At 38.8% G+C, this 23,883-nt stretch overlaps 1 protein-coding gene across 1 annotated transcript; it reads left to right on the forward strand.

Annotated features, from left to right (window-relative positions):
* The first annotated feature begins 5,983 nt into the window (after positions 1–5,983).
* LOC117325672 (amine oxidase [flavin-containing] A-like) lies at positions 5,984–23,883 on the forward strand. Its single transcript, XM_033882085.1, has 12 exons — positions 5,984–6,191; positions 7,587–7,677; positions 8,161–8,290; positions 12,774–12,894; positions 13,495–13,652; positions 14,342–14,431; positions 16,833–16,920; positions 18,196–18,296; positions 21,175–21,375; positions 21,469–21,656; positions 22,433–22,520; positions 23,380–23,883. The coding sequence occupies exons 1-12, from the start codon at positions 6,074–6,076 to the stop codon at positions 23,611–23,613; spliced, it is 1,608 nt and encodes a 535-aa protein (XP_033737976.1). The 5' UTR covers positions 5,984–6,073; the 3' UTR covers positions 23,614–23,883.

Here is a 23,883-nt window from a genome sequence, read left to right on the forward strand (position 1 = left end):
CTTTCTGTCTCCTTCTAAACGTGCCCAGATACTGTAGATTTCCCTTGTCTCCTCCTGAGAGTGTCCGGGTACTGTATATTTCCTTGTCTCCTCCTGAGAGTGTCCGGGTACTGTATATTTCCTTGTCTCCTCCTGAGATTGTCCAGGTACTGTATATTTCCTTGTCTCCTCCTTAGAGTGTCCGGGTACTGTAGATTTCCTTGTCTCCTCCTGAGAGTGTCCGGGTACTGTATATTTCCTTGTCTCCTCCTGAGAGTGTCCGGGTACTGTATATTTCCTTGTCTCCTCCTGAGAGTGTTCGGGTACTGTAGATTTCCCTTGTCTCCTCCTGAGAGTGTCCGGGTACTGTATATTTCCTTGTCTCCTCCTGAGAGTGTCCGGGTACTGTATATTTCCTTGTCTCCTCCTGAGAGTGTCCAGGTACTGTATATTTCCTTGTCTCCTCCTTAGAGTGTCCGGGTACTGTATATTTCCTTGTCTCCTCCTGAGAGTGTCCGGGTACTGTATATTTCCTTGTCTCCTCCTGAGAGTGTCCGGGTACTGTATATTTCCTTGTCTCCTCCTGAGAGTGTCCGGGTACTGTATATTTCCTTGTCTCCCCCTGAGAGTGTCCGGGTACTGTAAATTTCCTTGTCTCCTCCTGAGAGTGTCCGGGTACTGTAGATTTCTTGTCTCCTCCTGAGAGTGTCAGGGTACTGTAGATTTCCTTGTCTCCTCCTGAGAGTGTCCGGGTCCTGTATATTTTCTTGTCTCCTCCTGAGAGTGTCCGGGAACTGTAGATTTCTTTGTCTCCTCCTGAGAGTGTCAGGGTACTGTAGATTTCCTTGTCTCCTCCTGAGAGTATCCGGGTACTGTATATTTTCTTGTCTCCTCCTGAGAGTGTCAGGTTACTGTAGATTTCCTTGTCTCCTCCTGAGAGTATCCGGGTACTGTATATTTTCTTGTCTCCTCCTGAGAGTGCCCGGGTACTGTAGAATTCTTGTCAGAGTACGGGTACTGTAGATTTCATTGTCGCCTCCTGAGAGTGTCCAGGTTCTGTAGATTTCCTGGTCTCCTCCTGAGAGTGTTCGGGTACTGTAGAATTCTTGTCTCCTCCTGAGAGTGTCCGGGTACTGTAGATTTCCTTGTCTCCTCCTGAGAGTGTCCGGATATTGTAGATTTCCTTGTCTCCTCCTGAGAGTGTCCGGGTATTGTAGATTTCCTTGTCTCCTCCTGAGAGTGTTCGGGTACTGTAGATGTCATTGTCTTCTCCTGAGAGTGTCCGGGTACTGTATATTTCCTTGTCTTCTCCTGAGGGTGCTCGGGTACTGTAGATTTCCTTGTTTCCTCCTGAGCGTGTCCGGGTACTGTAGATTTCCTTGTCTCCGCCTGAGAGTGTCCGGGTACTGTAGAATTCTTGTCTCCTCCTGAGAGTGTCCGGGTACTGTAGATTTCCTTGTCTCCTCCTGAGAGTGTCCGGGTACTGCAGAATTCTTGTCTCCTCCTGAGAGTGTTCGGGTACTGTAGATTTCCTTGTCTCCGCCTGAGAGTGTTCGGGTACTGTAGATTTCCTTGTCTCCTCCTGAGAGTGTCCGGGTACTGTAGAATTCTTGTCTCCTCCTGAGAGTGTTCGGGTACTGTAGAATTCTTGTCTCCTTCTGAGAGTGTTCGGGTACTGTAGAATCTTGAGAGTGTCCAGGTACTGTAGATTTCCTTGTCTCTTCCTGAGAGTGTCCGGGTACTGTAGATTTCCTTGTCTCCTCCTGAGAGTGTCCGGGTACTGTAGATTTCTTGTCTCCTCCTGAGAGTCCGGGTACTGTAGATTTCTTGTCTCCTCCTGAGAGTGTCCGGATATTGTAGATTTCCTTGTCTCCTCCTGAGAGTGTCCGGGTACTGTAGATTTCCTTGTCTCCTCCTGTCCGGGTACTGTAGATTTCCTTGTCTCCTCCTGAGAGTGTCCGGGTACTGTAGATTTCCTTGTCTCCTCCTGAGAGTGTCCGGGTACTGTAGAATTCCTTGTCTCCTCCTTAGAGTGTCCGGGTAATGTATATTTCCTTGTCTCCTCCTGAGAGTGTCCGGGTACTGTAGAATTCTTGTCTCCTCCTGAGAGTGTCCGGGTACTGTAGAATTCTTGTCTCCTCCTGAGAGTGTCCGGGTACTGTAGAATTCTTGTCTCCTCCTGAGAGTGTCCGGGTACTGTAGATTTCCTTGTCTCCTCCTGAGAGTGTCCGGGTACTGTAGATTTCTTGTCTCCTCCTGAGAGTGTCCGGATATTGTAGATTTCCGTGTCTCCTCCTGAGAGTGTCTGGGTACTGTAGATTTCTTGTCTCCTCCTGAGAGTGTCCGGATATTGTAGATTTCCTTGTCTCCTCCTGAGAGTGTCCGGGTACTGTAGATTTCCTTGTCTCCTCCTGAGAGTGTCCGGGTACTGTAGATTTCCTTGTCTCCTCCTGAGAGTGTCAGGGTACTGTAGATTTCCTTGTAACCTCCTGAGAGTATCTGGGTACTGTAGATTTCCTTGTCTCCTCCTGAGAGTGTCAGGGTACTGTAGATTTCCTTGTCTCCTCCTGAGAGTTTCCGGGTACTGTAGAATTCCTTGTCTCCTCCTCAGAGTGTCCGGGTACTGTAGAATTCTTGTCTCCTCCTGAGAGTGTTCGGGTACTGTATATTTCCTTGTCTCCTCCTGAGAGTGTTTGGGTACTGTAGAATTCTTGTCTCCTCCTGAGAGTGTCCGGGTACTGCAGATTTCCTTGTCTCCTCCTGAGAGTGTCCGGGTACTGTAGATATCCTTGTCTCCTCCTGAGAGTGTCCGGGTACTGTATACTTCCTTGTCTCCTCCTGAGAGTGTCCGGGTACTGTATATTTCCTTGTCTCCTCCTGAGAGTGTCCGGGTACTGTAGATTTCCTTGTCTCCTCCTGAGAGTGTCCGGGTACTGTAGATATCCTTGTCTCCTCCTGAGAGTGCCCGGGTACTGTAGATTTCCTTGTCTCCTCCTGAGAGTGCCCGGGTACTGTAGATATCCTTGTCTCCTCCTGAGAGTGCCCGGGTACTGTAGATTTCCTTGTCTCCTCCTGAGAGTGCCCGGGTACTGTAGATATCCTTGTCTCCTCCTGAGAGTGTCCGGGTACTGTAGATATCCTTGTCTCCTCCTGAGAGTGCCCGGGTAATGTATATTTTCTTGTTTCCTCCATAGGCATCCTAAATCCTCAATTCTGACACCATGTCATATTGGACAATTCAACAATATGATTGAGGACAACCACTATTTATTAATCAGAACGAGGCTGTCGTGATGACATTATAACATAAGGAGTAACACTAGTGATATATTGACTGGTACATGTAGTTATTTAATGTATACTAGATTTCATATATGACACCTTTGACACAACAAACACAAAAAATAGTATCCACATGTATCGACATTTATTTCAGTTTCCTTTGTCGGTGGTTTCAGTTAAGATGACAAATCAAAATGTGTAGTTCAAAAGATGTTATTGTCGTCCGTTGTCGGTCTAATTTAGCGGGTTAGTCTATATACTATAATATATGAAATTCTCCAGTAAATCATTATTCCGAGACCATTAATTGCGCAGTAATTACATCTCCAGTAAAACATTACTTGGAACCTTAAATACGCAGTATTCAACACTTACACCTCCAGTAAAACATTACTTGGAACCTTAAATACGCAGTATTCAACACTTACATCTCCAGTAAAACATTACTTGGAACCTAAAATACGCCTTATTCAACACTTACACCTCCAGTAAAACATTACTTGGAACCTTAAATACGCCGTATTCAACACTTACATCTCCAGTAAAACATTACTTGGAACCTAAAATACGCCTTATTCAACACTTACACCTCCAGTAAAACATTACTTGGAACCTTAAATACGCCGTATTCAACACTTACATCTCCAGTAAAACATTACTTGGAACCTTAAATACGCAGTATTCAACACTTACACCTCCAGTAAAACATTACTTGGAACCTAAAATACGCAGTATTCAACACTTACACCACCAGTAAAATATTACTTGGAACCTTAAATACGCAGTATTCAACACTTACACCTCCATTAAAACATTACTTGGAACCTTAAATACGCAGTATTCAACACTTACACCTCCAGTAAAACATTACTTGGAACCTTAAATACGCAGTATTCAACACTTACATCTCCAGTAAAACATTACTTGGAACCTTAAATACGCAGTATTCAACACTTACATCTCCAGTAAAACATTACTTGGAACCTTAAATACGCAGTATTCAACACTTACACCTCCAGTAAAACATTACTTGGAACCTTAAATACGCAGTATTCAACACTTACACCTCCAGTAAAACATTACTTGGAACCTTAAATACGCAGTATTCAACACTTACACCTCCATTAAAACATTACTTGGAACCTTAAATACGCAGTATTCAACACTTACACCTCCAGTAAAACATTACTTGGAACCTTAAATACGCAGTATTCAACACTTACATCTCCAGTAAAACATTACTTGGAACCTTAAATACGCAGTATTCAACACTTACATCTCCAGTAAAACATTACTTGGAACCTTAAATACGCAGTATTCAACACTTACACCTCCATTAAAACATTACTTGGAACCTTAAATACGCAGTATTCAACACTTACATCTCCAGTAAAACATTACTTGGAACCTTAAATACGCCGTATTCAACACTTACATCTCCAGTAAAACATTACTTGGAACCTTAAATACGCCGTATTCAACACTTACATCTCCAGTAAAACATTACTTGGAACCTTAAATACGCAGTATTCAACACTAACACCTCCAGTAAAACATTACTTGGAACCTTAAATACGCAGTATTCAACACTTACACCTCCAGTAAAACATTACTTGGAACCTAAAATACGCCTTATTCAACACTTACACCTCCAGTAAAACATTACTTGGAACCTTAAATACGCAGTATTCAACACTAACACCTCCAGTAAAACATTACTTGGAACCTTAAATACGCAGTATTCAACACTTACACCTCCAGTAAAACATTACGTGGAACCTTAAATACACAGTATTCAACACTTACATCTCCAGTAAAACATTACTTGGAACCTTAAATACGCCGTATTCAACTCTTGTATCTCCAGTAAATATTCGAAAGTTGTGTCTTGTGTAAATCATGAATGAGACCTTTGAGATACGTCGTCATTAATGAGACAGTTTTAATGCGTCGTATTCAACACTTGTGTCGGTTTAATTTTTTTTTTTTAATTTCTACCTATTTTATATTATTAAGTAGGTGAAAGACAATACTATAAAAGAAGTCGTGAGCAAGTCTTCTTACAACGATTATTGGACCACAGTGACCCCAGAGTGTGTTACACATAACCTACCCCGATATTCAGATATATTCTCATAGTGTTTAAAAATACTAGGTCAAATTTCAACATCCAAATATTGGTAAATATTATTTTGCTATAATAATTAAAAATGGAACAAAATAGAGAAAAGAAAATCATATTCGCTGTTGTGTAATGAAACAATATCGTTATATCTGATCTGATAATAACTTTAATAGCATAGAATACGGGTAGCTTTACTTTGGGTTCACTGTGAGTCGGGCTGGGTAACTAAGAATGAGACACAAATACATTATATATAAATAGATTGTAGATATTCTTCTGGTCAGTTGTCACGTAAATCTTTACCTGTTAACTCCCCCTGAGTCTGGATAAGGTAACATACGTATAAATGTAACGCGCTTTTCATTACCTGTCAAATTATATAACGGAGGAACCAGATGACAACGTTTAGTATATATGTAAACGGTGATTAGTTGACGTTTCTCTGTAAAACAAACTTAGTGGCTTTCCTCAATGTAAAACATTTAGTCACCTAACGCAGAGGTCAGCAGATTTAAAATAAATTAGTTTGGCGTTCCTCTGTGTAGCTGAGTCCCGTCACGTACAGATTGTGTAAGGGTTTATTAGAACCACAAAGCTGTATCGATCGCTACGCATACACGTGTGTGTGCTGTGTCTGCAGACTCTCGAATACGGTCAGTTTTCTGCATTTGAGCCCGGGGGTCGGGGATGACGTCGGTCAGGTGTGACGTAGTGGTGGTTGGTGCAGGACTGTCAGGGTTGACCGCCGCTAACCTCCTCCTAGAGAAAGACAGTACTTTAAGTGTGGTGGTTTTAGAGGCCAAAGGTAGGTAGCTTTTACTTTAGAATGTGTCACCGCCATTAGGTATGCTTAGGTAGTCACGTACGCACCGAAGCACTCCATCTATAGTGTATAGGGGTGTCACGCTTCATATAACGTGTTACAAAGAGGTAAAATATCAATTTCTATTAAACTATTTCTGAAACTGTTAAAATGAAATAAACGTTATTTTCAAAAATTCATGTTTTTGTGTTATGATTTTAATGTTTTCACGTACTTAATATTTCTTATCGTGCTTAATGGCAGCAGCTTCTATATTAAAAATGTGTTATAATTTCCTATATATTCATATACACAATTGTATATATATATATATATCGATTTGTAAAGGGAGTTAACCAAATGTTAGATTTCGCCCTCCGGTTAAACAACCTCTTGATATCGTCTTTCTTTCTTTCTTTCTTTCTTTCTTTCTATGTTTGTCTTGTAGTCTATCCATTTAGCTGTCAGTTTTTCCTGGCATTTTTAAAAATTTAATTTTCATTATTAGTTCTCAGAATTATTTTATGTTTTCAATATTTGTAACTCATTTATTTTCGTTCACTTGCCGGCATCATTTGTATCAAAATTTAGCTCACCTGGTCCGAAGGATAGGGACCGATGAGCTTATTCCGTAGCGTGGCGTCCGTCTCTCGACCGTCAACTTTTCTTTAAAATCGCTACTAGTCATAAACGACTGAACGGATTTTGACAAAATTGGCCTGAATCATTTGTGGAAACGTTGGGTCTGCATGGCCAGGGGCATGAGAAGTGGGGATCGATAGGGGAAGTATAGCAAATTCTTTCAAACTCTTCTTATGTAGGCATGGAGGAATTTGATCCAAATTTGGTGTGACACATCCTTGGGTGAAGGGAAACAAATTTTGTATAAACGACGAGTCTGGCCCCGAGGGGAAATATGTGTATGTTACAGATATGTTGGACGAAAACTACATATTTCCTCTTTTGACCGGCCTGGCCGATTTTTTATCACATTTTCTGTCGAGTATTGTTGGTGAAGGAGACGCAATGCTGTATACGCGGAAAGTCTATTACTCCTGTAGGTGGAGACTTTTGGGCCCACAGTTGTCTGCTGCATGTTGATATACTTCAATGTTACAAAGTTTCAAAGTGAATCTCACTATGGGATCATAATACTAAGATAAAACTTAGAATATTTAAGCTTATCCCTTTTTATATGAAATGACAATTTATCATGCCGTTACAATAACCGTAACATTTAGGTTAAACGTCAAGGCGACACAAAAAAAAAATCGCAACACATGTCCGAAAGCTATCAAGGTTCCTCTGTTTCTAAGTCTAGGCGAGATTGTGTGAGATAAGCTATTGTGCCTTGACTTTTTTTCCTATTCAAAACTATATCTGTCTTTCACTTCACAGATCGTATCGGCGGAAGAACATTGACGAAACAATTACAGGGGTCCGACGGTAATTTTGATTTCTGGGATGTCGGCGGAGAATGGGTTGGAAGGTGAATTATCAATTAATACTATACTTTTTATATATTTGCCTTTACATAGCTGAATCTCCATGTACCTATTACTTATTGTTATTGTCAAATAGGTACATTATACGCCCGCAGAGAATATAAGTAAATGTATGTAAATCCTTCCGTCCGTCCGTAATTTACTTTGTCTTGTGCACATCAAGTTACGAACGTGGCCGGTTTTAATGAAACTACAATAGTACAAAGGTGTCTCTTGTTTACCAGCGTAATGAGCTGCAAACGTAAGTTATCTTCATTGTTTTCCGAAACTTAACAACAAAAACATCGTGTATGGCTTCCTGAGTAAATTGTTTCTGGCATTCAAAATTGCCAATCTTTGCTTCTGTCATCTCATATGTAGATCCCATTAAGAACATCATTCAGAGAATGATTTTGATATTACTATGTTTTGTATATATCTGACTTGATATTAAATAACGTTTTTAGTACTTTTGTTATGTTTGTTAGACCCTATCCTCATCTGCAGTATCTTCTGGAAAAGTTTGACATAGACACATTTAGTCTCCGTCAACAGACGGTTAAAGCAGCACCACTACGTTTGATACCGTCATGGGATATGTACATACTCTATCTCCGGGTACGTATCTGTTATAGGAACCTACAGTCTCACAGGGTACGTATCTGTTACCTACAGTCTCACATCGTACGTATCTGTTACCTACACTCTCACAAGGTACGTATCTGTTACCTACAGTCTCACAGGGTACGTATCTGTTACCTACAGTCTCACAGGGTACGTATCCGTTACCTACAGTCTCACAGGGTACGTATCTGTTACCCACAGTCTCACAAGGTACGTATCTGTTACCTACAGTCTCACATCGTACGTATCTGTTACCTACACTCTCACAAGGTACGTATCTGTTACCTACAGTCTCACAGGGTACGTATCTGTTACCTACAGTCTCACAAGGTACGTATCTGTTACCTACACTCTAACGAGGTACGTATCTGTTACCTACACTCTCACAAGGTACGTATCTGTTACCTACAGTCTCACAGGGTACGTATCTGTTACCTACAGTCTCACAGGGTACATACACGTTACCTACTGTCTCACAGGGTACATACACGTTACCTACACTCTCACAGGGTACACACACGTTACCTACAGTCTCACAGGGTACATACACGTTACCTACACTCTCACAGGGTACATACACGTTACCTACACTCTCACAGGGTACGTATCTGTTACCTACAGTCTCACAGGGTACGTATCTGGTACCTACAGTCTCACAGGGTACATATCTGTTACCTACAGTCTCACAGGGTACGTATCTGGTACCTACAGTCTCACAAGGTACATATGTTACCTACACTCTCACAAGGTACGTATCTGTTACCTACAGTCTCACAGGGTACATATCTGTTACCTACACTCTAACAAGGTACGTATCTGTTACCTACACTCTCACAAGGTACGTATCTGTTACCTACACTCTAACAAGGTACGTATCTGTTTCCTACAGTCTCACAGGGTACGTATCTGGTACTTACAGTCTCAAATGGTACGTATCTGTTACCTACAGTCTCACAAGGTACGTATCTGTTACCTACAGTCTCACAAGGTACGTATCTCTTACCTACACTCTAACGAGGTACGTATCTGTTACCCACACTCTAACGAGGTACGTATCTGTTACCTACACTCTAACGAGGTACGTATCTGTTACCTACACTCTAACGAGGTACGTATCTCTTACCCACACTCTAACGAGGTACGTATCTGTTACCCACACTCTAACGAGGTACGTATCTGTTACCTACACTCTAACGAGGTACGTATCTGTTACCTACACTCTCACAAGGTACGTATCTGTTACCTACAGTCTCACAGGGTACGTATCTGTTACCTACAGTCTCACAAGGTACGTATCTGTTACCTACAGTCTCACAGGGTACGTATCTGTTACCTACACTCTCACAGTGTACGTATCTGTTACCTACACTCTAACAAGGTACGTATCTGTTACCTACACTCTCACAAGGTACGTATCTGTTACCTACAGTCTCACAAGGTACGTATCTGTTACCTACAGTCTCACAAGGTACGTATCTGTTACCTACACTCTAACAAGGTACGTATCTGTCACCTTCAGTCTCACAGGGTACGTATCTGTTACCTACACTTTCACAGGGTACGTATCTGTTACCTACTGTCTCACAAGGTACATACACGTTACCTACAGTCTCACATGGTACGTATCTGTTACCTACAGTCTCACAGGGTACGTATCTGTTACCTACACTCTCACAAGGTACGTATCTGTTACCTACACTCTCACAAGGTACGTATCTGTTACCTACACTCTAACGAGGTACGTATCTGTTACCTACAGTCTCACAGGGTACATACACGTTACCTACACTCTCACAGGGTACACACACGTTACCTACAGTCTCACAGGGTACATACACGTTACCTACAGTCTCACAAGGTACGTATCTGTTACCTACAGTCTCACAGGGTACATACACGTTACCTACACTCTCACAAGGTACGTATCTGTTACCTACAGTCTCACAAGGTACGTATCTGTTACCTACAGTCTCACAAGGTACGTACCTGTTACCTACAGTCTCACAGGGTACGTATCTGTTACCTACACTCTTACAAGGTACGTATCTGTTACCTACAGTCTCACAGGGTACATATCTGTTACATACAGTCTCACAGGGTACGTATCTGTTACCTACACTCTAACAAGGTTCGTATCTGTTACCTACACTCTCACAAGGTACGTATCTGTTACCTACACTCTAACGAGGTACGTATCTGTTACCTACACTCTCACAGGGTACGTATCTGTTACCTACAGTCTCACAGGGTACGTATCTGTTACCTACACTCTCACAAGGTACGTATCTGTTACCTACACTCTTACAAGGTACGTATCTGTTACCTACAGTCTCACAGGGTACGTATCTGTTACCTACAGTCTCACAAGGTACGTATCTGTTACCTACACTCTTACAAGGTACGTATCTGTTACATACAGTCTCACAGGGTACGTATCTGTTACCTACACTCTAACAAGGTACGTATCTGTTACCTACACTCTCACAAGGTAGGTATCTGTTACCTACACTCTAACGAGGTACGTATCTGTTACCTACACTCTCACAAGGTACGTATCTGTTACCTACACTCTAATGAGGTACGTATCTGTTACCTACACTCTCACAAGGTACGTATCTGTTACCTACACTCTAACGAGGTACGTATCTGTTACCTACAGTCTCACAGGGTACGTATCTGTTACCTACACTCTAACGAGGTATGTATCTGTTACCTACAGTCTCACAAGGTACGTACCTGTTACCTACAGTCTCACAGGGTACGTATCTGTTACCTACAGTCTCACAAGGTACATACACGTTACCTACTGTCTCACAAGGTACGTATCTGTTACATACAGTCTCACAGGGTACGTATCTGTTACCTACACTCTAACAAGGTACGTATCTGTTACCTACACTCTCACAAGGTACGTATCTGTTACCTACACTCTAACGAGGTACGTATCTGTTACCTACACTCTAACGAGGTACGTATCTGTTACCTACACTCTAACGAGGTACGTATCTGTTACCTACACTCTCACAAGGTACGTATCTGTTACCTACACTCTCACAAGGTACGTATCTGTTACCTACAGTCTCACAGGGTACATATCTGTTACCTACACTCTCACAAGGTACGTATCTGTTACCTACAGTCTCACAAGGTACGTATCTGTTACCCACACTCTAACGAGGTACGTATCTGTTACCCACACTCTAACGAGGTACGTATCTGTTACCTACAGTCTCACAGGGTACGTATCCGTTACCTACAGTCTCACAGGGTACGTATCTGTTACCTACACTCTCACAAGGTACGTATCTGTTACCCACACTCTAACGAGGTACGTATCTGTTACCTACACTCTCACAAGGTACGTATCTGTTACCTACAGTCTCACAAGGTACGTATCTGTTACCTACAGTCTCACAGGGTACGTATCTGTTACCTACACTCTCACAAGGTACGTATATGTTACCCACACTCTAACGAGGTACGTATCTGTTACCTACACTCTAACGAGGTACGTATCTGTTACCTACACTCTCACAAGGTACGTATCTGTTACATACAGTCTCACAGGGTACGTATCTGTTACCTACACTCTAACAAGGTACGTATCTGTTACCTACACTCTAAAGAGGTATGTATCTGTTACCTACACTCTCACAAGGTACGTATCTGTTACCTACACTCTAACGAGGTACGTATCTGTTACCTACACTCTCACAAGGTACGTATCTGTTACCTACACTCTCACAAGGTACGTATCTGTTACCTACACTCTAACGAGGTACGTATCTGTTACCTACACTCTAACGAGGTACGTATCTGTTACCTACACTCTCACAAGGTACGTATCTGTTACCTACACTCTAACGAGGTACGTATCTGTTACCTACAGTCTCACAAGGTACGTATCTGTTACCTACACTCTCACAAGGTACGTATCTGTTACCTACACTCTAACGAGGTACGTATCTGTTACCTACAGTCTCACAGGGTACGTATCTGTTACCTACACTCTCACAAGGTACGTATCTGTTACCTACAGTCTCACAGGGTACGTATCTGTTACCTACAGTCTCACAGGGTACGTATCTGTTACCTACACTCTCACAAGGTACGTATCTGTTACCTACACTCTAACGAGGTATGTATCTGTTACCTACACTCTAACAAGGTACGTATCTGTTACCTACACTCTAACGAGATACGTATCTGTTACCTACAGTCTCACAGGGTACATATCTGTTACCTACAGTCTTACAAGGTACGTATCTGTTACCTACAGTCTCACAAGGTACGTATCTGTTACCTACAGTCTCACAAGGTACGTATCTGTTACCTACACTCTCACTGGGTATATACACGTTACCTACAGTCTCACAGGGTACATACACGTTACCTACACTCTCACTGGGTATATACATGTTCTTTATACCACTGGTACCTTTTCTATCAATTTAATGCTTTGTTGTGTAATTCATAGCTACGCAAACGAAAGAAGTACTTCGACAGACTTGGTAGCCAAATGAAGAGCTCAGTGCGGGCGCTCGAATGTGACGGGATTATATTTGAAGACTACTGTAACAGTAGACTGTGGACAGAAGGTATGTGTATGGCGGTGATATTTCTGTTACCACAACAACCAGATTTCTGGACATGAATAACTATATATATAAATATAAACCCATATTGTTACCAGCATTTTCTGTGCCCCTGTGTGCGACATTAATTACCAATTGTATGTTTTCTGCTTCACTAATAAAATATGTAGCTGCTCTCGATGATTATATTTTTAGTTCAATTTTCGAGGCAAAGATGTCGGATGGTAATATCACTTAGTAACCCCGTCCACGTTTTTCAGTACTCTATCTTCCGTGTGCTCGCTTTGTCCTTCTTGGTTTCTTCTAACGTCACCTGAGGTCATCGGAAAGAAAGATGACAAAAAAAGGAAAATATTTCCTGATGGGGTTGACAACCAGAAAGAAAACATCACACATCACGCACGAAGCGCCTCCACAATAACGTGCTTATCTCGTCTCCAAATCACTGGAGAAACCGACGTCCTTATACATGTTTAACTTGAGCTACCTATGTGATAGGAGGGTGTACAATGGTGATTATATACAGTACGATGTGTAGGCCCATCGGTGTAGTTTTGGTTACATTTACTACTAACAAACAATATTTTCTATTTTAATTGTCAGATGCCCGTTGTACAGTGGAGGCAGCGTGTAAGTCAATGTTCGGACTGAAACCATCTGAAATGTCCCTGTTGTATTTCCTGATGAATGTGTCGTCTGCGGGTGGATTTGAAACATTCCTACATCCGGAGCTATGTTCCGGTCAGGAGGCAAGAATCAAGGTAAAATGGCTGTCACACCATGGCTTTGTTCCCATAATCTTAACGAAAAAACCCGAAACGCAACAAAACAGCGCTGCAAGATACAGTAACAATGTTAAATGAACTATCGTTTTATCGTTTTATGTTCTTCGAAACAATATTTGTTCCTTTATAATCACCATGGAAACAGTATCGGCATTGATATTACTTGTTTGAAGCGTTGACGTGTGTATTTTCTATCAATGATATAACTTCCCATATTTGTATTGGATACCAACATTTGGCGTAAATAAACCGTTTGTATCGTACATTTATACTGTGGAGTTGCCACATGATTTCATATTTTCATTTGACATTTAACTTTAATCAGGATAATCTGTTCTTGTAATAAGTTTGCCGTTGCAATATATGATGTAAACTTATATCAATGACTCTTGTTGGCCGGGACCTTGTTCAACACTATCCATTAGACACACCGGTAGTGTAAGGGGACTCCTGGAGGAGAATTGACACGAACACATTTCGCACGATGCTGGAAGCTCCATATTTCAATGCCAGAAAAAAAATGTTTTAATAATTTTACTTGGTATATTGTACGTTGTTCTCAGACATCAATTAACGTCATCAACCATTGTGAAAATAGCTTTGCCTTTGAAGTTCATTAATTTGAAGTTTGGAATGAACTAACTTGTTTTCCGATTCTATTTCAGGGAGGCGCTCAGCAGCTATGTCACCGTTTAGCTCAGGCTATAGGTAGGAATGGAGTAACGAAAAATCAACCAGTTACACACATAAGCCAGGTAACTATTGTCTTTATGAATAAATTAACTAGTCAACACATCAGTAAGGTAACTATTGTCTTTATTGATACCCTAACTAGTCAAACATATCAGCCAGGTAACTATTGTCTTTATTGATACCCTAACTAGTCACACACATCAGACAGGTAACTATTGTCTTTATTGATAATCTAGCTAGTTACACACATCAGACAGGTAACTATTGTCTTTATTGACACCCTAACTAGTCACACACATCAGACAGGTAACTATTGTCTTTACTGATACCCTAACTAGTCACACACATCACACAGGTAACTATTGTCTTTATTGATACCCTAACTAGTCAAACATATCAGCCAGGTAACTATTGTCTTTATTGATACCCTAACTAGTCACACACATCAGACAGGTAACTATTGTCTTTATTGATACCCTAACTAGTCAAACATATCAGACAGGTAACTATTGTCTTTATTGATACCCTAACTAGTTACACACATCAGACAGGTAACTATTGTCTTTATTGATACCCTAACTAGCCACACACATCAGACAGGTAACTATTGTCTTTATTGATACCCTAACTAGTCAAACATATCAGACAGGTAACTATTGTCTTTATTGATACCCTAACTAGTCACACACATCAGACAGGTAACTATTGTCTTTATTGATACCCTAAATAGCCACACACATCAGACAGGTAACTATTGTCTTTATTGATACCCTAACTAGTCACACACATCAGACAGGTAACTATTGTCTTTATTGATAATCTAGCTAGTTACACACATCAGACAGGTAACTATTGTCTTTATTGATACCCTAACTAGTCAAACATATCAGACAGGTAACTATTGTCTTTATTGATACCCTAACTAGTCAAACATATCAGCCAGGTAACTATTGTCTTTATTGATACCCTAACTAGCCACACACATCAGACAGGTAACTATTGTCTTTATTGATAATCTAGCTAACCAGTCACATTAATTCGTCAGTAACTATTTTCAGATAAACCCTTCTTAAATAAAATCAAATGGCTTCCATCTGCAATACTAGTAACACTCAGATCCGGTCAATGCAACCTATCAGCCAGCAACAACACGGCATCTGTTCCTATATTATATATTTTCATAAATTTTCATAAATACCTGTTCATACTTGTACAATGTATACTTACGTACAATCTTACATACACACCTTCGTCCTTTCAAAAGCATATCCTCACACTCCCTCACACATACACATGGTACGGAAAAAATTCAGACAGATACGGAAAGTGGATACACACACAACTATACATGTCCTTTCATAAGTACACACACATTCGTCAATACAATCATACAAACAACTAGATATACACAGACTGACAGCTAAAACAATCATCACATACAAAAACAGAAACACTGCGTACTTCACTGACATGCAGATGAAAAAAAATTACATACGCTCACGAAGGACAGGGACATACTTAGATAGACATGTAAGAAAAAGTACAAAGATAAACAAAGATAATACACCAGGCAGTCACTCCACGAGTACATACTCACTGACATTTAACGCATACATTCAATTATGTCTACACATACTTACGTAGAAAGTTTAGTATCTATGTTTTTTTTCTTTTTTTTTCTTGATTTCGTGTGATGCTTTTGCTGATATCATCTCATTTTGTTCTCATCATTGTGCTTGATTATTTTATTTCTTTTTATATCTACACACATTTTTCAGTAAAGTTATGATAACAAACTTATTTTATAGAAAAGTGTGTAACAAAGACAGCCTTTGGTATTTTTTTAAATAAAATTTTCTTCTTAATTCATGCTTAAATAATTTGACTATATCCACATATTTGGTTCTTGATTCACTAAGGTGGTGTTCTTGATTCACTAAGGTGGTGTTCTTGATTCACTAAGGTGGTGTTCCTGATTCACTAAGGATTCATTAAGGATTTTAGCATGGTAAAACTGTTTGAATTAGTGCATGTGCATGTAGTTATTGAGCGTTACAGAATTATCTGAAGTCATTATAAAATGTGTTAAATTGTTGGATTTCTTAAGTTGATACCAGAAATGAAGCCAGTTGGTTTTCTCGATGAGTGAACAGCGTGCACAGTTACTAGATAATATATATGAAGTTCTTGTTAAATCCTCTGGAACCATATATTTGTTCCATAGGCTGTCGGACGATATAAATGTCTGAGCCAGCTAAACTGAAGATTATTGTGATTCGCAATTAAGTAGGGGTGTTGGGACCATAGGTCTCTCTAAAACGCCGATAAAAGGAAGTTACATGTGACGTATTCCTTTTTTACATGTAGTAATTTTGAAATATGTTTCAACTATCTTGCCGTTCTGACTTTGATGGCATAGGGATTTAGTGATGACAGACATAGAGATTGTGGTATCCTTTACAGACAGACGATATTGTATCTGTGCTGACTTTGGACAAGACACAGTACCACTGCAGCAGGGTAATTGTTGCTGTACCTCCCCATCTCCTAGGTACGTCATTTCCTACAAATTGTTTTATTGATGCGAGATGTGTAGTTTTCAGTAAAATCGTGATATGAACGACAATAAGTGACACATATTCCTAGCAATGTCTTCTTTAGTTGTTTAAGGAATTATTGCGTTAAAGGTTGTTTTGCCACTGAGCAGATCGCATCATGAACAAATACGCTATCAATTATACACGTACTCAATGTCAATTATACACGTACTCAATGTCAATTATACACGTACTCAATGTCAATTATACACGTTCTCAATGTCAATTATACACGTACTCAATGTCAATTATACACGTGCTCAATGTCAATTATACACGTACTCAATGTCAATTATACACGTACTCAATGTTAATTATACACGTACTCAATGTTAATTATACACGTACTCAATGTCAATTATACACGTACTCAATGTCAATTATACACGTACTCAATGTTAATTATACACGTACTCAATGTTAATTACGCACGTACTCAATGTTAATTAACACGTACTCAATGTTAATTATACACGTTCTCAATGTCAATTATACACGTACTCAATGTTAATTATACACGTACTCAATGTTAATTATACACGTACTCAATGTGAATTATACACGTACTCAATGTGAATTATACACGTACTCAATGTGAATTATACACGTACTCAATGTGAATTATACACGTACTCAATGTTAATTATACACGTACTCAATGTCAATTATACACGTACTCAATGTCAATTATACACGTACTCAATGTCAATTATACACGTACTCAATGTCAATTATACACGTACTCAATGTTAATCACACACGTACTCAATGTCAATTATACACGTACTCAATGTCAATTATACACGTACTCAATGTCAATTATACACGTACTCAATGTCAATTATACACGTACTCAATGTTAATTACGCACGTACTCAATGTTATTATACACGTACTCAATGTCAATTATACACGTACTCAATGTTATTTATACACGTACTCAATGTTAATTATACACGTACTCAATGTTGACTATCTAGGAAATATGAATACATACGATGTAACCTCAAGAGAAGACATTTTACCGAACAAATAAACATGTAACTTATATCAGAAAAACACTCACACATGTTTTATTGATATTCTATGCATAGAAAAGAGTAACATGATGAATTTTGGAACCTAAACCATTGGTTTTGGTGTGAAAAAAATGCTCTCAGCTCATTACTTCAAATCACATGTATTTACGAATATCACGATAAGTATTCCATATGGTGATTTTATTACAGCGGACATCCACTTTACGCCAGCTTTACCTTCCAGTAAAATGGATGTCCTCCGGAACATTCCCCTCGCCCACATCGTCAAGTTTGTCTACAGCTATGATGAGGTAGGAGTTTCTCTGTTGATAGTTTCCTGTTATGACAAGCTGACGAAACGCCATTTTTGATTGGTTAATAATTACTCATCCGTTTTGTCTTTGAAATTACTCTTCAAAAAGACTTCCGTGTCATACAAAATTATGCAGATTTAAGAATAAAATGTTTGCTAGAAGTCGTGGGCTGGATTTCTATGTCGAGTGCATGTACCATATATAATAGTTTCAAAAGACATGCCTGGTATCTAACCAATAGTATTCAGAAAATATAACATCGACAGCGCGTGTATTATTAAAGACATAGAAAACAAGTATCACTTCACAGCCAAATATCTTTGATCGTGTAACAGCCTAATCTACATACTTGAATTAGATCTGCCACATCAGCGTATAGGAACGTAGTGGTCGACATAGAGGTAGTACACATCAACACTGTTTGATCTAGTCGGTATAATTAATGATGGGTGTATGGTGGAATAGAAATAATCGGCATTCATTAATTGTATTCCTTTTCCACAACCTAAACATCGTTATATTTCAGCATAATATCTTGTAAACATATTTATTGATTATTCCTAACGTAATTGTTGCCTTTAGAAATCTTCGATGCAAAAAAACTTCCCGTGCCCTTCCCATGCACTACAGCTTTGTACATTGTGTACATTTACGTGGTATAATCAGTTCACTTTTATTGATGTGAAATCACGGTTATAAGTATATAAGTTTGAAGGAGATACATGTATTATCCAAGACGACGATGTATATGTGTTTGTGTTTGTGATATTATTCAAATGTTTCAATGTACAGAATAACATTTTATTCGAATAATATAATACAGCGAGTTATTACAGACATATAATTAATTTTTCTTTGTTTTCATGGTAAATACTCAAATGTGATTGGTCGAAAAATGCTTTTCATTCTTCCATGAAAGAAATTCCGAGAATGGCGCGAAAAATGTGACGTCACAATACGACAATTGACGTTGCGTATTGATTTGAGAAAAAGAATCCCATTTAAAACCAGTAAAATTGTACATAAAACATGTTTTAAATTAGAAAATCATTTTCAAAAATTAATTATAAGCGTTGATGTCAATTATTTTTTAATTTCATCGGGGTATGAAACAAAGGGCCTGTTTCCAAAATGGCCCCTTCTCTGATTCAAATTTCCTGTTGGTGGTGCATTGCCCATGCCGTTGTGGTCACAAATCTATAAAGTATAAAGATTTAGGTCACTTGGTTTGTTTTTTATGGCTCCTCAAAGTTGTACCTTTCAGAAGCTGTCTAAGTGTTGATAAAATGTGCATGTTATGTAAAATATTAATGAAAATCTAATCAAATGATGGTCACCGTAAAGAATACATTCATGACAAAAAATCATGTTTCCATCGCGCCATTTGGCTGTTTTATGGAAGAAACAATCTCAAAAATGCCATTTTCGATGATAACATTTTAGACACAAAAACTGTGTTTTTTTAGAGAATACACCCTTTTATGGGCGTTGGATGCAAACCAATTTTTATCCTATTAAACAGTACGTAATATGCTATTGATGAGAGGAAAAATCATCAACATGTAATTACACAAAATAACAAGACAATATAATAAATCACATTCAATACCTCCAAGAAGCGCAGAATTGATTGATTACTTAGAACAAAATAAAGTATTTCATGTGGATAATCTATCTATTCGATGTGGCGTGGTCGGCAGGCACAAAGAAAGTGAGACAAGTCAGGGTCCCAACCCTGACAGACCCACAACGAGATGGGACAATAGAACAAGGAAAGTGAGACAAGAATAGCTAGCGTCGAGTCAATGATTCCGTAAAAGTATAGACAAAGACAAGAAGATACGGATAAATGTACAAGGCCACACGATCAGAAAATTCAAAAGAGGTCAACTTGAGATAGAACAGTATTCATGTATGAGGGTGTCCTCAGTGTAAATCTTTATATCGATAATGTTTATTTAGTCGTTAGATATCATAAAACTGTCATGAAAATATCCGCTCTGATATTCAATATAAAATTTTGTATATAATAAGCTATATAATAGTGTTTCAGACAAGGTTGTTACTCATTTCCCCTTTTCTTTCAATTTACAACCACATTCAGGCGGCGATATGAGAACGTTCCACCACATGGAATTAGCTGATGTTTGGTACACATATGAAACAAGTAAAGCTCTATCCGATTTTGTGATGGAAATTTGCATCCAAAACTATATAACGGGAGAATATTGCAATTTTATGGCATTTTTCTTCATAATTGTGTCTCTGCAAGTGCATTTTCATCCGAGAATTTTTTTGTTTTATGTTTTATGAATAAATACGATGTTTTGTCAATATTTATCAAAAGAAATTTATACTATGTTGCGAATTACAATTTCGAGATAACCTTCTTTTATTTACGACCTTATGTCTTTGATGCTCAAAATGACAACTTTATAAAAATACATTTTCACTGACATTATGAAATCTGGGTGTCGGAAAGGTGTAAAATTATTCTTCGGAAAAGAAAAAAACTGTAGTTGAGGTAGATAAGAAATTATACGGGGGCAGGCTCCTATGGAGAATTAACATTACTGGAAACAGGCCCTTTGTTTGCAAACTTCTGTAAGAATCCGCTACGCGGATTCATACAGTTTGCAAACAAAATTGTTTCATACCCCGATGAAACTAAAACAAAATGACATCAATGCTTAAATGTAAAGCTGTCCAATAAGCGTATTGATTGTCAGCGTCGTAGACACACTCTCTTGCGGACTTTTAAAGCGACACGTATTTGTTATATATACTATATAATTCCAGTGTCAATCACTAATAAAAAAAAAACATCTGCATAAAGATAAATTATCATTTAATTGGAAATTGGTATGTGTTGTAGAGGTTCTGGAATAACAAGGGGTCGGAAAGCCATGGTTTACAGGTGGTTCTAGAAGATCCGGCGGATGGCCCTGTGGGTATAGCTTACGATGGTACCTCATCCCGGAACAACCCTGCCATCGTGGGATTTGTGTCGAGTACAAAGGGACCATTTCACGTACACGAGATGCAACTCCCTCATCAGTGGACACAAGAACAGGAGGTATGCTTTAGGCCTGAATATCAATTATGTCCATAAAAAAATTAATGAGTATCATTTGTTTTTGGTGATATCTTAATTATGTCTTGTTTACAGTGCCGTCGCCAGAACGAGGCGATATTGTCTGTCCTCGAAGACGCGATTGGTCCAGATGTACATGAATATATTGACAGCACGTTCGTAGACTGGAGCACAGAGAAGTATAATGGAGGATGTTTTTTGAAAAGCATTGTTCCTGGAACTACAAGACATCTATGTCAAACGCTTAGAGAACCTTTTGAAAGGTATGTCATCCTTAGTAATAGCATCTTCTGTTTCTTATAGTTATCTATATGGTTTACTTTCTCATGATGTCGAGTTGTTAAGTCGAAATCTGCTGTTAGTTGGTCGACATTTAGAGTTACAGTCCAAAATTTTTGAATTGTTACGTCGAGACATTTGATTTGATTCATATGTTTATTTTTACATGTTGAGTTTTTATTTCAAAATACTATCAAGGATATAATGTAAAAACACCAGAGCTTTGATCATCTTTAGTACATGTGTCGTTATCCGTGAAGGAGGAGAATGTCCGTGTACCATTGAATGACAATTTTAAGTGTCATATGTCAAACAAACATCAGACGTTGCAGTCTATTTTCATGTTTTCCTCTAGTGACTTTGTAAATATGGCGATTGTTTTTTGTTATTTGTTTTTGTTTTAAAATGATAACAGTGTAATCCTAATATTACTGTAAGCATGTCAAACATGTATTAACGCTATCAGGTGCAATGCTGTTAGTGCATATATGTGTCTTTTATCACATATGTGTCTTGTTAGAGTAGCAAAGCGCTTGCAATTCCAATATCTCATCAATTTCCAAAACCATTATACGAATTTTACCATGAATGCAATTATTGTCATTGGTGAAGTTTTTGAGACCGTTCAAACACATCACTATATTGGTGTTAATGCGGTTCACATTATGAGATATATAGCCCACATACTTTGGCATGTTTCAATTGAATAAACGCTTAAAAGCAAGATTACTTGTGAATAAAAGATTGAATTTATTGTCAGTGTACATTTCGCTGGGACGGAGACTGGAACTGTCTGGTGTGGCCTAATGAATGGAGCGGTACAATCCGGACTAAGAGCAGGGGCGGAGGTGAGCAGCTATATTGAGATCTGTATGGTAATGCGAGCTATTGAAATCGCCATCCGTGCGTGGTCGTCAGCCCGTAAACGAGCCTTGTTATCGCTATTTCTTAGTAATTACTGGAAGATATCTTGATTATATATTTTGTAGGTTTCCTTGTCCCTGGTTGTGCCTAACCATTTTAAGTGTGCTTAAGAAAGCAAAATGGCCGACATGCGGCCATCGGGAATTTTGACAGTTGAAGTTTGTTATCGCTATTTATTGAGAACACTGGAACCGTTACAGTTGAAGATTCGTATCACTTTTTTCTTGAGAAATACTCGAATCATATTTCTCAAACTTGATATGTCAGTTCCCCTCGTTGGAGTTGGAAGATTTTTATCACTATTGATCGGAAAGTTTTGGTGTACCTATCTCAGATCTCCTTTGTAGGTCCATAGTGTTCCCTTCCTGTACATGATTAGTATTGAGACCGATAAGGAAGAAGAACAGTGGTCAAAATAGAGAAAAAAATCAGTCTTACATAGAATCAATGAAGATATTTGGGCAACAAAGTCCTGTGTAATCTTTTGTAATTAAATAAATTGTGTTTTATCTAATGTGAACTAATTTGTATCTTTTACTTCATTTAGATGAAACTTCAACATAAGCATTGGTCATGTTAAGTAATCTTGATGAAATAAAATCTTGAAAAATATATCATTGTTCTAATCCCTAAATTAATGCATTAAAATCACGGATATTGGAATCCTCAGGTTCTTATCTTAATTCATTATCTATTTTATCTGATGGTTTTTAAGATTGTGGCAGTAAAAATGTATTGTATTTGATTAAGTTTACTGTAGAAGGTTTTCATTTATTCCAAAAGGTGCTGTCTCAACTCAGACCAGAACTGATGAACATTGATTTTCCGGAACACGCAAATCTATCTACGAAGCATATACCTTCCTGTTCCGGCGGATATAGTGTCTGGGTCTGTGTTACGTTTGGTGTTATTGGTATAACAGTGGGCACTATGGGAATGTTTTTAGCCAGACAGAAACTTGATTCCCCATTGGATATAAGCAGACGGTTATCTGATATATGTCATATACGGCTATAGAAAAGCTACAAATGCCAAATTGTTGAGCGTTTCAGTTCATTATTTGATATTTGCAGTGTGTTGTGATACATTGTTACTGGTGCATATTGGTCTGATAAATGTAAGAGTCGTTTAAAATGGTGATGGTTGTGTCATGATTCTAGTCAATCCAAACTGTTTCCTATTGTTGTACGATGTAAACATGTGATTGTTACCTATTGTTGTACGATGTAAACATGAGATTTGTATCTACGAAACAAAAATATTGAAAATAAACATGTTAGAGTCTCC

Source organism: Pecten maximus, chromosome 1 (genome assembly GCF_902652985.1).
Source record: "Pecten maximus chromosome 1, xPecMax1.1, whole genome shotgun sequence".
Classification (NCBI taxonomy): domain Eukaryota; kingdom Metazoa; phylum Mollusca; class Bivalvia; order Pectinida; family Pectinidae; genus Pecten; species Pecten maximus.

Bases quoted from the DNA above. Each gene is read 5' to 3' on its own strand.
- LOC117325672 (XM_033882085.1), top strand. From the start codon at position 6,074: ATGACGTCGGTCAGGTGTGACGTAGTGGTGGTTGGTGCAGGACTGTCA. The intron at 8,291-12,773 runs GTACGTATCTGT...TGTAATTCATAG, and splicing joins TGTACATACTCTATCTCCGG to CTACGCAAACGAAAGAAGTA. The intron at 16,921-18,195 runs GTACGTCATTTC...ATTTTATTACAG, and splicing joins TGTACCTCCCCATCTCCTAG to CGGACATCCACTTTACGCCA.